The sequence below is a fragment of the Amblyraja radiata genome, chromosome 3 (genome assembly GCF_010909765.2).
Source record: "Amblyraja radiata isolate CabotCenter1 chromosome 3, sAmbRad1.1.pri, whole genome shotgun sequence".
Classification (NCBI taxonomy): domain Eukaryota; kingdom Metazoa; phylum Chordata; class Chondrichthyes; order Rajiformes; family Rajidae; genus Amblyraja; species Amblyraja radiata.
In genome coordinates this window covers 95,120,762-95,135,284 of record NC_045958.1, presented here as the reverse complement: position 1 = coordinate 95,135,284, position 14,523 = coordinate 95,120,762, and the positions used below count along the sequence as shown (strand labels likewise).

The following is a 14,523-nucleotide window of genomic DNA, read 5'->3' as shown; positions in this document are numbered from 1 at the left end:
CCTGGTGCTGGGGAAGCTCCAAGCACCAAACAGTCAGCTTCCTATGTTGAGAAAAAGCACAAAGTGCTAGAGTAACATGGACAGGCAGCGTTTCAGGTTGGAGATCAGTTTTGGAATCAGTTTGTTGAAATTGGCTTCCTACAATGTTCTAGCCAGCATAAGACATTTCTCCAACACTCATTCCCTTAATTCAAGCTGAGGATTTGTATTGTGTCAGAATACTCAACACCGTATTCGTTGACTAGTCTGAAGGCCAAGAAACAGGTGCACTCCTCCAAATACTCACTACCACAAACACAGTATTGTTTAGAGATACAGCATGGAAACAGGCCCTTCTGCCCACCGAGTCAGCACCCACCAGCGATTCTCATGCAGTAACACTATCCTACACACACTAGGGATAATTTACATTTATACCAAGCCAAGTAGCCTACAAACCTGTACATCTTTGGAGTGTGGGAGGAAACTGGAGATCCCGGAGAAAACCCACGCAGGTCACGGAGAGAACGTACAAAGCCGGTAAAAAAACCACCCATAATCAGGATTGTACCTGGGTCTCTGGCACTGCAAGGCAGCAACTCCACCGTGGCCACTGGGGATCTTAATTATTCAGCAGGTCAGGCAGAGATCTGGAGCAACCATGTTCAGACTCCAGGAATGTGGCCACTGTCATCGTAATTCCTTTAATTTAAGATCCTGTTCTTAATCAGTTAGATTTAACCTCAGACCAAACCTCATTGTAACGTTACAGCTCAGTGTAATTAGTGTAACTTGTAACTAGTATAAACAGACGCCCTAAGTTCCTTCTGTTTGCTTGCAATCAAAATCTGTACCCTATTTAGTTTTCTTTGACTGGATATCACAAAAGCAACGTTTTTGCTGTATATTTTTGCTGTATATAACAAAAAAAAACAACAACTAAAGATCCCAATAATTTGCCTGAAGTGTAGACTTGTTCTTAATAGCATTACTTGAGATGAATATTCTGCAATTAGAACTGTGCTGGATAAAGACTTGTATCTTCCCGGGATGAAAATGTCAAAGACTAGAGGGAATATCTTACAGATAAAGGAGATGAGTGAGGCAAGTTTTTTTTTTACAGTGTGGCAGGTGCCTGGAATGTGCTGCCAGGAGTGGTGGTGGAGGCAAGTAGAATATTGGCATTTAAGAGGCTTTTAAATCACACAAATGAGAAGGGAATGGAGGATTATGGATCATTAGCAAGCAGAAGAGATTAGTTTAATTTGGTATCATATTCAGCACAGATATTGTGGGCCAGAGGGCCTGTTTTATGTCCTATATATTTAATTGCACAGTTTTAAAGTTTGTTGAAATCGGCTTCTTGCAATCCTTTGGCTCATTTAAGACTGGAGATCAGAACACCTTCACTTCCGAAGCAATCGAAGACTGCAACTTGCTCAGTTTAATTGCATTTTTTCAGCTCAGTTGAGCTGAAAGATCTGTAATTCGCATCTTAAAATCTCTGTGCTCCTTAAATTTAATTGACTGACGACTGCTACTCAAATCGAAGACTGGTATAAAATGAGGACCGTAATCAACCAGATTAAGGTGAACAGAGGGAATAAAAGCAGAAGTAGATATCTGGTCCCTGGTCCTGATCCCCATTGAAAGAGATTGTGCATTCGAGAACTGAATACAGAAGGGCTATTTTTAGTGAGACCGCATCTGGAGTCTTGTGTCAAGTGTTCATCCTATGATCTAATGTGTTGGAAGCAATTCAGAGTAAGTTAACAGGAATGACTAGAATGGATGTGTAGGAAGGAACTGATGGACACTAGAAGCTGGAGTAACTCAGCGGGTCAGACAGCATCTCTGGAGAAAAGGAATAGGTAACATTTTGGGTCGAGACCCTTCTGCAGACTAACGTTTTGGGTCGAGACCCTTCTTCAGTCTGAAGAACTTTGTGTCTATCCTGGAAAGGATGTATTGTGTTTGGTTTTGAGATAGTGCGGAAACAGGCCTTTCGGCCCACTGAGTCTGCACCGATCCGCATTCCCCACCTATTAATACTATCCTACACACACCAGGGACAATTTTAAACATACACCAAGCCAATTAACCTGCATTGGCTTGGTACTTCTTAGTACTGCATACCTGTACTTCTTTGGAGTGTGGGAGGAAACCAAAGGTATCAGAGAAGACCCACGCAGTCATGGTGAGAACATATAAACTCCGTACAGACAGCACCCGCAGTCGGGATCGAACCCGGGTCACTGGTGCTGCAAGCACTGTAATGCAGCAACTCTACCGCTGCGCCACAGTGGCCGCCCAGTCTTAGAAGAAATGTCTGACAGGCTTGTGTCCATTGTACAGCAGCAGAAACTTAAAAGGTGGCTTCATTGAAACATAAAAGATGTTAAGTAGTCTTCACAGGGCAGGCATTGAGAAGATGTTTCCAATTGTGGGAGAAAGGGTCTTTGTTGTTGATTCAGTTTAAGATTTAAACTGTCCTCCCATAGTATGAGATGGAGACCAGAAATGCCTCAGTTTGGAGTGGAGACTGGTAAGCACGCAGTTACTTGAACTGAAGACTAAATTAATATTGTCCCCTTTTCTGCCATCGGCCAAATAGAAGGGAATTACAATGTAGTGAAACCCTTCTCACCTGAAGTAGCCTGATTATTAGTCGTCAGTGGTGTGTCAGAGAATCCACTGAGTGTGTAAAGGAACAGTAATGGTTTCAATGCAAAGAGATATCGCTGTGAGAGTGAGCATAAACGTATGAAGATTGAGTCAGACCAGTCATTGCTATTTGCAAACTGATGGGGGTTACTGAGGCGCAACATATCAAACAAAATAAATAGTCCAATTGCAGAAATTTATAATACACACTCAGATATAGTACACAGCCTTGCAGAATCTGGAAACCCGTGGGGATGAGAGGTTTATAAAAGTAGAAAATGTTGAGCAGGTCAGACAACATTTTGTGGAAAGATTGAACAATGAACGTGTCAGGTCTGAGATCTTGTCACACCTGAGGGGTTGTTTAAGGTGTAATTGTATGTGGGGGACATTTGTACAATACCAGCAAAACATCTACCCCATATTATCGAGTGTCCAAGTCGACCTTTGTGTCCTGCCTCACGTGTTGGGCTGTGTTTCCATGAGTAAGTCTAAGGGAAACCATAATGTGAAGGAATCTACATGTCAGTGATGTTGTTGAAATGTTGTCAAGTTGGGTGCAGTGTGGTAATGTAAAATAGAACTGTGGCCCAATCCATATCTCTGGGGTTTTTTTGTCCACTCAAGTCCATCTGTTCCATCTTTTCTGCCAAGTGTGGTTCCTTGTTGCTAACTGCACAGCCATGAGTTCAAGATACAAGATATATTTATTTGTCACATGTGCCAGTTGGCACAGTGAAATGTGATCACCATACAGCCATCCAATAAAATAAAGAACACAACACACGATAGAGTTCAACATAAAACATCCCCACACAGCAGAATCCAAAGTTTCCCACTGTGAGGGAAGGCACCAAAGTCAGTCATCTTCTAGGCATGGGTTCAAATTCCACCACAGTAGCTGTGGAATTTAAATTGTTTATAATCTGACATTAAAAATCTCACCGGTAGTCACAAATACCGATGATCACTAAACCTCTTTGGTGACCCTCGGACTATCTTTGAGCCGACTTTACTGGCTTTACCTTGCACTAAATGTTATTCCCCTATCATGTATCTGTACACTGTAAGTGGCTCGATTGCAATCTCGTATTGTCTTTCCGCTGACCAGTTAGCACGCAACAAAATCTTTTCACGTTCCCTCGGTACATGTGACAATAAAGTAAATTGAACTGAACCACCGCATTATTATAAGAACCCATCCAGTTTTCTCATGTCCTTCAGATAGAAATCCGTTGCCTTCTTTAGCCTAGCTTATTCACTCCAAGCCCAGCAATCTAATCCCAATTCAGATTGGTTTATTGTCCTATACACCAGGGACCAATGATGACCTTGTTCACATGAAGCCGCAGAGTAAATAGTATTATATAATAATAAATACAATGAGTGCAAAAGAACAGAATGGTGCAAGATTGAAGTGCAATCTGAAGTAGTGCACATTTTTTGTAAAGTACAATAACAGAACGAAGTAGAGTTTAGAGTGTGAGTTTGTGGCAGCACCTCCAGGAATGGAATGTGAAAGAGGTGATTGGTTCAAGAGATTGATAGCAGTGGGGAAGAAGCTGTTTTTAAGTCTAGACGTCTGAGCTTTGAAGCTCCTGTATCTTCTCCCATGAGGTAGAAGCGAGAAAAGGGAATGTCCAGGGAGGCTGTTATCCTTGACGATGCTTCTAGCCTCCCTGATGCACCGCGCCACAAAGATGGACTGGATGGAAGAAAGTGACGAGCCTGTGATGGACTGGGCTGCGTTCACTACTCTCTGCAGGTTCAGGCGATCAAGAGCAGAGCAATTGCCATATCTGGCGGAGGTGCATTTCGTCACTATTCCGCATCATGGGTGTGCCAAATCTTCTCAGATGCATTAAAAAAAATAAAAAATACACTGATGCGCTTTCTTGTGAAGGGACCAGATTAGGTGACAATGGATGCCTCAGAACTTGAAGCTGTTAACAATCACTACTGCAGCTCTATGGATGAGAACAGCGTTGTGTTTATCTCCTCACTCTTCAAATAACAAACAACTCTTCCAGCTGACTAAGGAACAGCTTCTTCCCCTCTGTTATGACGCTTCTGAAGTCCTTCTATAAACTAGGGTACTGTGCGATTCACCTCATTGCAGACATTGGATTTTGCCTATGGAGCTGATGCGCGACAATGCTGAGAACTATAGTTTGCAATCTGTATCTGCCCCTTTGCTCCACCTATTATATTTGACTTTGATTGTATTGTATTTATGTACAGTAGATCTGATCTATTTGGATAGCATGCAAGACAAAGCTTTTCACTCTACCTCAGAACACGTGACAATAATAAACAGGCCTAGCTGGTGACAGTCGCAGCTCAGATGGGGGAATTTGGTCGCATCAACATGTAACAAATTGATTGCAACATAGAAAGCATCCTGTCCAACAATATTACAGCTTGATATAGCAATTGCTCTGCCCAAGACAAGAAGAAATTGCAGAGAGATGAGGACGCAGCCTAGTCCATCAGACACACCCGCCTCCCAACCGCTTGACTCCATCTATATTTCACACTGCCTCAGAAAAGAAGCCAACATAATCAAGGACCATTCATATCCTGGTCATTCCCTCTTCTCCCCTCTCCTGTCAGGCAGAAGATACATACGCTTGAAAACACCTACCAGCCGATTCAAGAACAGCTTCCACCCCCCCCCCCCCCCCACCCCCCAAAGAAAGTCCCAATATGTCAGAGTAACTCAGCGGGTCAGACAGAAGAAGGGTCTCGACCCGAAACGTTACCTATTGCTTTCCTCCAGAAATATTTCCTGACCTGCTGAGTTACTCCAGCATTTTGTGTCTGTCTACAGTTTCTTGATATTGGATTTTTACAACTTCTTCCCTAGTTATCAGAATAATGATAATGTGGGGTGCAGCAATCTTCCAACCAACCTCGTTGCATGCCTCAGGCATTTTCCATGTAACTGGAATGTTGTAACATTATATTCGACACTAATTATTTTTCTATTACCTTGCTTATGTATGGCTTGATTGTACTCATGTATAGTATGTGTAGGAAGGAACTGCAGATGCTGGTTTAAATCGAAGATAGACACAAAATGTTGGAGTAACTCAGCGGGACAGGCAGCCTCTCTGTAGAGATCCTTCTCTCCAGAGATGCTGCCTGTCCCGCTGAGTTACTCCAGCATTTTGTGTCTATCATGCATAGTATGATATAATTGGATAGTACACAAGCTAAATATTTCACTGTATCTTGGTAAATGTGACACTAATAAATCATATTGGATTGTGGAGCAGATCAAATGGCTGAACAGCCCACTTTAATTCAGTTTAGAGATACAGCACGGAAACAGGCCCTTTGGCCAACTGAGCCTGCACTGACCAGTGATCCCCGTACACTAGCACTATCCTACTCACAAGGGACACTTTATTATTTTTACTGGTTAATTAACCTGCACGTCTTTAGAGTGTGGGAGGAAACGGAAGCACCTGGGGAAAACCCACGTGGTCATGGGGAAAACGTACAAACTCTGTGCATACAGCACCCTTTCTTGATGGGAAATAAAGAAATGGCAAATGGTAGAAGACACCAGCAACGTGCCTGAAATTCAACAGAGTCAGGGGATTGAAGTTACTGGGGTGGCTATTACTAAGGAGAAGGTGCTTGGGAACCTGGAAGGTTTGATGGTAGATAAGTCACCTGGACCGGATGGACTGCACCCCAGGGTCTGAAGGAGGTAACTTTAGAGATAGTGGAGGCATTAGTAGTGATCTTTCAAGGATCACTAGAGTCAGGAGTTGTTCTGGACGATTGGGAAATTGCCAATATTACCCCGCTGCACAAGAAGGGAGCAAAGCAGAAGTGTGGAAACTATAGGCCAGTTAGGCTGACTTCAGTGGTTGGTAAGATTTTAGAGTCCATTATAAAGGATGAGGTTTCTGAGTACTTAGAAATTCATGATAAAATAGGCCAAAGTCAGCATGATTCTGTGAAGGGGAGATCTTGCCTGACAAATCTGTTGAAATTCTTTGAGGAAATAAATAGCAGGATAGACATAGGAGAGTCAGTGGATGTTGTTTATCTAGATTTTCAGAAAGCCTTTACTAAGGTGCCACAAGTGAGGCTGCTAAAGAAGTTGAGAGCCCACGGTATCAAAGGTCAGATACTAGCGTGGGACAGCAGGTTGGCTGGATGGCAGAAGACAAAGAGTGGCAATTAAGGGAGCCTTTTCTGGGTGGCTGCCAGTGACTAGCGGAGTGCCGCATGGGCCGCTGCTCTTCACATTGTCTATTAATGATTTGGATGATGGGATCGAAGGATTTGTGGCCAAGTTTGTGGATGATACTAAGATGGGTGGAGGAGCAGATAGTGTAGAGTAGGCAGGGACTCTGTAGAATGACTTGGACAGGTTGGGAGAATGGGCCACGAAGCGGGGGCAGATGGAATACAAACTGGCAAGTCATGCATTTTGGTAGGACGAATAAAGATTAGACTTTTTTAAATGGGGGGAGAATTCAGAAATCGGAGGTGCAAACGGTCTTGGGATTGCTGGTGCAAGATTCCCAAAAAGTTAATTTGCAAGTCAAATCGGCAGTAAGGAAGGCAACCACTAGTATTTATTTCAAGAGGACTAGAATACCAAATCAGGGATGTAATGCTGCGCTATATAAGGCACTGGACAGACCACATTTGGAGTATTGTGAGCAAACTAGGGCCCCACAACTGAGGAAGGATGTGCTGGCGCTGAAGTGGGTCCAGAGGTTTACGAAAATGATCCAAAGAATGAGTGGGTTAACATTTGATGAGAGTTTTATGGCTCTGGGCCTCTATTCGCAGGAGTTTAGAAGGATGAGGGGACACCTCATTGAAACGTACTGAATAGTGAAATGCTTGGATTGAATGCATGTGGAGAGGATGTTTCCACAAGTGGGAGAGTCTAGGACCGGAGGTCATAGCTTCAGAATAAAAGGGCGTTCCTTCAGGAAGGAGATGAGAAGGATTTCTTTAGTTAGAGGGTGTGAATCTGTGGAATTCATTGCCAAAGAAGGCTTTGGAGGCCAAGTCAATGGATATTTTTAAGGCAGAGATAGATTTTTGATGAGTAATGGTGTCAGAGGTTATGGGGTGAAGGCAGGAGACTGGGTTTGAGAGGGAGAGATAGATCAGCCATGATTGAATGGTGTAGGAAACGATGGGCCGAATGGCCTAATTCTGCTTCTATCACATGAACATGAACCTGTAGTCAGGATCGAACCGGGTTTCTGGCATTGTAAGGTGGCAACTCTACTACTGTGCCACCTTATAGAGCTGGCCAGCACAGAAACAAGCTCTTCGGCCCATCTTGTCCATGCCAACCAAGTCGATGTACTGGGCATATTGAGCTATACTGCAACTCCGACGTTAACTAACGTACCTGACAGCAGCTCAACACATCCTTGATACACCTAGTTTGTAGACTGTTGTGGGAGAAACCCATGCAGTATAGAACAATACAGCTTGGACACAGACCCTTCTGCCCAACTTACCTATACTGACCAAAATGCCCTATCCAAACTGGTCCCATTTGCCCATGTTTGGGCCCCTGCCCCGCTAAACCTGTCCACCTATGTGCCTGTATACATGTGAACTTCCTCCTTTGGCAGCTCATTCCTTATAGCCACCACCTTCTGACTGAAAACATTTTACGTCAGATTCCTATTAAATCTTTCTCCTCTCACCTTGAACCTCTGTCCTCTGGTTTTTGAAAGTTTACCGAGGGTAAAAGTCTCTGTACATTCACCCTATATATTCCCCCCGTGATTTTATACACATCTATAAGATCACCCCTCAGCCTCCTGCACTTCAAGAAATAAAGCCCTTTGAAACTGGAGTATTTTACTGTCAAGTGTTTTCAAAAGGGGACAATTAAATTCTTACTTGCAGGAGTAGCACAACGGGTATTAATCAAAATATTAGACACCGGGGTAAGGGAAGGAAGACTACAGGAAGGTAAAGGAAGCCCACCAGCACAATAATGACGAGTCTCACCCCGGTCACTCCCTCTTCTCTCCTCTCCCATCAAGCAAGGGGTACAGAAGTGTGAGCAACGTATGCCTCCAGATTCTGGGACAGTTTCTTCCGAGCAGTTACCAGGCATCCTATCTCCAACTGGAGGGTGGTCCTGAGTTTCCAGCGACCTCCTAATTTGAGGAAGGACATCCTTGTGATTGAGGCAGTGCAGCGTAGGTTCACGAGATTGATCCCTGGGATGGCGGGACTGTCATATGAGGAAAGATTGAAAAGACTAGGCTTGTATTCACTGGAGTTTAGAAGGATGAGGGGTGATCTTATAGAAACATATACAATCATAAAAGAACTGGACAAGCTAGATGCAGGGAAAATGGTTCCAATGTTGGGCGAGTCCAGAACCAGGGGCCACAGTCTTAGAATGAAGGGGAAGCCATTTAAGACTGCAGAGAGAAAAAACTTTTTCACCCAGAGAGTTGTGAATTTGTGGAATTCCCTGCCATAGAGGGCAGTGGAGGCCAAATCACTGGATGGATTTAAGAGAGAGTTAGATAGAGCTCTAGGGGCTAATGGGATCAAGGGATATGAGGAGAAAGCAGGCACGGGTTATTGATTGGGGATGATTAGCCATGATCACAATGAATGGGGGTGCTGGCTCGAAAGGCCAAATGGCCTCCTGCGCCTATTTTCTATGTTTCTATGACCTCATTGGAGACCCTCGGACTATCTTTAATTGGACTTTATCTTGCACTAAACATTATTCCCTTTATCCGGTACCTGCACACTGTGGGTGGCTTGATTTACATCATGTGTAATCTCTCTACTAACTGGATGGCACGCAACTAAAAGCTTTTCACTGTACCTCGGTACACGGGGTAATAAATTAAACAATATTCCTTTTAAGAGTGAGAGATTCAAGAGTGCTTCATTGACAAGTGTCCTGAAAGGGAACAATTAAAATCTTACTTTCAGCGGCACAACAGGTAACATAGAAACATAGAAAATAGGAGTAGGCCATTCGGCCCTTCGAGCCTGCACTGCCATTCAATATGATCATGGCTGATCATCCAAAATCAGTATCCAGTGCCTGCCTTCTCTCCATACCCCCTGATCCATTTAGCCACAAGGGCCACATCTAACTCCCTCTTAAATATAGCCAATGAACTGGCCTCAACTACCTTCTGTGGCAGAGAATTCCACAGATTCACCACTCTCTGTGTGAAAAATGTTTTTCTCATCTCAGTCCTAAAAGATTGCCCCTTTATCCTTAAACTGTGACCCCTTGTTCTGGACGTCTCCAACATCGGGAACAATCTTCCTGCATCTAGCCTGTCCAACCCCTTAAGTATTTTGTAAGTTTCTATAGGATCCCCCCTCAATCTCCTAAATTCTAGCGAGTACAAGCCGAGTCTATCCAGTCTTTCTTCATATGAAAGTCCTGAAGAAAGACTGGATAGACTTGGCTTGTACTCGCTATTATTATTTATATTTATATAGGTATTATTATTTAAAATATGTCACCAATGTAAAGGGAAGAAAGACTGAGCTCCCCCCTCCCTTCATCTCTCCGCAGGCTCCTGTTTCTGGGTGGCGGTCCTGGACGGGAACGTGGTGGGCATCGTGGCGGCCAGGGGCAACGAGGAGGACAACACGGTGGAACTGTGCCGCATGTCGGTGGACTTTGACCAGCGGGGGAAGGGCATCGCCAAGGCGCTGGGCCGCAAGGTGCTGGAGTTCGCCGTGCTCAACAACTACTCGGCGGTGGTGCTGGGCACCACGGCCGTCAAGATGGCCGCCCACAAGCTGTACGAGTCGCTGGGCTTCAGGCGGGTGGGCGTTACTGACCACTACGTGCTGCCGGGGATGACACTCTCCGCGCTGGAGAAGGTCTTCTTCCAAGTGCGTTATCATCGTTACCGGCTGCACTTACGCGAGGAGTGATCTGCCCTCGACCTTCAAACGCCCCCTCCACCTTGCACCAGCGTACCAATTCCTTGGTTTCCTTCCCTTCGTGGTTTTCTTTTCTCCTTGTCTCCCATCCCCCTCCACCCTCCTCCCCGTTTCCAGTCTTTTTACTGACAAGAGCGTTCGCTATCCTTACCCCCACACACACACACAGACGGTCGGTCGGGGGTCCCTACCCGTGGTGACCGGGCGCACCTCTAACCCCGAGCCCGCCCGCGGTGGATGTGGATGTGGATGTGGTAACTAGTACTGCAGGGGTGTCTCCTGTGTGTGTGGGAGGGAGGGTTGGGAATTAGAACCATAGAGCTGTACAGCATGATAACTGGGCCTACTTCGGCTCACCTTGTCCATGCCGACCTAGTTGGTATATTGGGCTAGTCTCAATTGCTTGGATTTGGCCCATATCCCTTCTATTTAGCCCATATCCCTTCCTATTCCATGTCTCACTCTAAACCCTTCCTATCCATGTATCCTTCAAAACCCATCCCTATATCCTACATAAAACCTATCCATTTATCCCTCTAAAACTTCCCTATCCATAAATCCCTCCAGTCCCTCTCTGACCATACATCCTTCTCAACCCTTTTCTTTCCATAAACCCATCTTTTTAATTGACCCAATTGGGAATAGATCCTTCCATGTGTATTCAATGTCAGCCCAGCTCCCTTCCATTGCCCCCCCCCCCCACAATCTAGCACCCTGCTTAATTTAACCCCCTTCATGGTCAGCACTATTGTTAACGTTAGATTCTTGGTCGATCAAATTATTGTTTGTGGCAAAGAAACAAAACCCGTAATACCTGCCTGGCTCGTCCCTGCTTCTTGAGGTGTGCAGGGCCAAAGCCAGTGACCTGAAGCAAGGCCACTCCTGGCCTTGGGAACTTGTCCATGGGTCTGAATGGGCAAAGCTTCAAAAATAAGATAACTGCTTGGATGTACCACAATCTGGGAGAGAGAGAGAGAGAGAGAGACAGAGAGACAGAGAGACAGAGAGAGAGAGAGAGAGAGAGAGAGAGAGAGAGAGAGAGAGAGAGAGAGAGAGAGAGAGAGAGAGAGAGAGAGACAGAGAGAGAGAGAGAGAGAGAGAGAGAGAGAGAGAGAGAGAGAGAGAGAGAGAGAGAGGGAGAGGGAGAGAGAGGAGGGGGGAGAGGGAGGGAAATCCGATGCATCCAAAAACCACTGACTCTTATTTCCATTGTCTTGACAAGCAAGCAAGATTCAATCAGTTGCCGACCTCATGTAGCATATTGTAAACTAAACATTTCATTTGCCTTCCTCCTGCCTTCTCCCCCATTCCACCCTCGTCCCCTTTCCCTCCTCCACTGTACACAGGTTGAACCCTTTGCATGTGCTCTGGAATATCTATGCTGCTTTTGAGTTTAATTTCTTTGTCTCTCCATGAACCGTCTTACTACTGCTTGCGCTGAGTGATGTCATTTGAGCAGATGGAGGCTGTGGTTTCTATGGAAATCCATGTCCTCTCTCCACCGACGCTCACACCCTCCCCACCACTACCATCAACGATAAAGGCAGAGTCCAAAAATAGCAAGTAGGAGAGAGAGGAAAAACGACTCTTGCAAAAAAAAAGGAAAAAAAAAATCCACATGCTATTACAACTCAAACAACATAAGCAAAAAAAAAATCTTATTAATTACTAGTAATAGTTGTGATTGGTTTCTGCAGCCTTGCTTAGTGTTGCTATGGTAGTCGCTTTAATGACATCAAACTTGTGATTGGTAGAATGCAGAAGCAATGCAATTGGCATGTGTCTGTACCTCGTGTATGTGTACAGTGCCTGCCTGAATATTGAGACAAAGGATATAACTCCTTACTCATGAATAAAGAAGTGTATATTTTAATGAAAACCTTTTTTTTTGCATGCCGAATGTCTGGTCTTGAATTCAGAAAATCAACAGAAAAGGGGGTAGCTGAATTTTAGTTTCAACAATGGAAATGTGTAAATATTATATATATATTATATATTGAACAAAAAAAATGCTCTGGCAATGCACTTCAAGAGATGCAAGCCTTGATGATTTGTAAAGGAAGATGTTTGCTTCTGTATTTTCTAATAGAAACGAAGTGTGATGTGTATAAAATATGATACTTTTTCACAAAGTCATTCCTGTTTAAAGGACAAAGATTGGATTGCTTTGTTTATTTTTGTTACATTGGTATGTTCAGAGAAATATCAAAAACCAGTTGGCACAAGTCGGTTTTGTTTTTTAAGATTCAGAACTTATTGGCGATGAATATTTCTTAAGCTTTTAATGTACAGTTTAAGCTGCGGAAAATTAGAAGTACTAACCTCTCACATCAGTCCAAATTTGAGGTGTTTTCTGTCGATGGTTTCACCTCACTGGAGACCCTGGGCTTGGTTCGTAAACCAGCTCAGTGCTTGTTTCCAGCGGCCCCAGTGCCCATTCACATTCAACGCCTGAGAATGTCAGTCCATATCATCTTGATGAATTTTATCTTTTGGGTTCATTTTTGTAACCGTGGAGTATTCTGTTTCTCTCCCCTGCATTTCCAAATCACTGGCCAGCAATTATTGCGGCACGATGGCGTGATGGTTAAGTTACTGGATTAGTGACCGGAGGTCCAGACCAATCATCCAGAGACACGAGTTCAAATCCCACCACTGCAGCTGTGTAAATTCAAATTAAAATAATTAAACCTCTCCAAGGGTGACACATAATCGAAACCCATTGAACACAAGAGAGGCAGAGTTTAAAGGAGACAAGTGTGCAGGGCAAGTGTGGTAGATGCCAGGGGTTGTGGTTGAAGCAGATAGGATTGAGGCTTTTAGATCGGCTCAAGGAGTGGAGGTATATGGATCACATGTAGGCAGAGAATATTAGTTTACCTTGATATCATGTTTGGCACAGACACTGTGTGCCAAAGGGCTTGTTCCTGCGCCACATTGTTCCAATGTTCCTCAAGCCTCCTGTGAGAGAGATCTCTTCCTTGGAACTTACTGCAACATCAGTGTTGTATGCTAAGGATGGAAGCAGCTTTGATTTCCAGAGGGCTTTGTTAATAGCTTTTGCAATATATATGTATTCATCTAAAAGTAAACTAACTTGAAATCAAGAAGAATAGATTACGTTGCATTTGCAACACCTTGCTTTGTAGAATTCCCCAAAGTACCGTATTGGGGCTGGGTATGATTCATGGATGAATTCCAAAGGCATCTAGGAGGCTTCTCTCTCCCGGGATCTCATCGGTTGTCAGGATTCTGTGCTCCATGGACTCGTTACACACATCCTGAAGTACGAGGTGATTTCGAACGTTCTGCTCCATTGACCAAAGTGAACCCTCGACTTTAGTATAATTAGTTTGAGTGCTCGTGGGCTGAAGGGCAAATTAGCAGAAAAATAAAAATTGAAAAGCTTGAAGTCCCCTGGTCACTGGACTCTTGCCGTTAGAATTCACATCTCCCCCCACAGCTCTCCAAACTGAGCTTTTTTGTGAAAGGAAACCATTCCCTGTTTTTCCTACTTACTCTCCCTCACCCTGGCAGCTATAAGCTTTGGCTCTCTGCTCTGTGCTCCCTCTATGGTCTCTGGTCTTGATCTGTCCCCACTGTGTGTGAGAATGACGGGTCGAGTGAAACAGAATAGTCTGGACTCCAGATAGGTCAACTAGCTGTGAAAATGCAGGGCATTTCTGTCTGTAATAAGAAGATGTATGTATGTAAAAATGCAGATTGTCAATTGGAATGAAAATAATGCTTTGAAGGACTGTAATGCATTTATTGCTTTGTTTCTATGTACAAATCACATTGGGTTGGGGACACTTTCACATATGAGACAGATGCCCAAAGTCCATTCAGATGCTGCCCTTGGCTTGTCGAGGAGAGGATTCCCTTCCATTAGTTTAATAAGACTGTAATACTGATGGAGCTGTTGTGTAGTCCCCCACCTAT

At 44.2% G+C, this 14,523-nt stretch overlaps 1 protein-coding gene across 3 annotated transcripts in view; it reads left to right on the top strand.

Annotated features, from left to right (window-relative positions):
* Positions 1-12,220, top strand: part of nat8l (N-acetyltransferase 8 like) — a 58,916-nt gene extending 46,696 nt beyond the window's left edge. For all 3 annotated transcript variants that reach the window (XM_033018395.1, XM_033018396.1, XM_033018394.1), the window contains one exon: positions 10,205-12,220. In XM_033018395.1, coding sequence (XP_032874286.1) covers positions 10,205-10,572 — 368 coding nt within the window. In that variant the 3' untranslated portion in view covers positions 10,573-12,220. The remainder of the gene's footprint in view (positions 1-10,204) is intronic.
* The last annotated feature ends 2,303 nt before the right edge of the window (positions 12,221-14,523 follow it).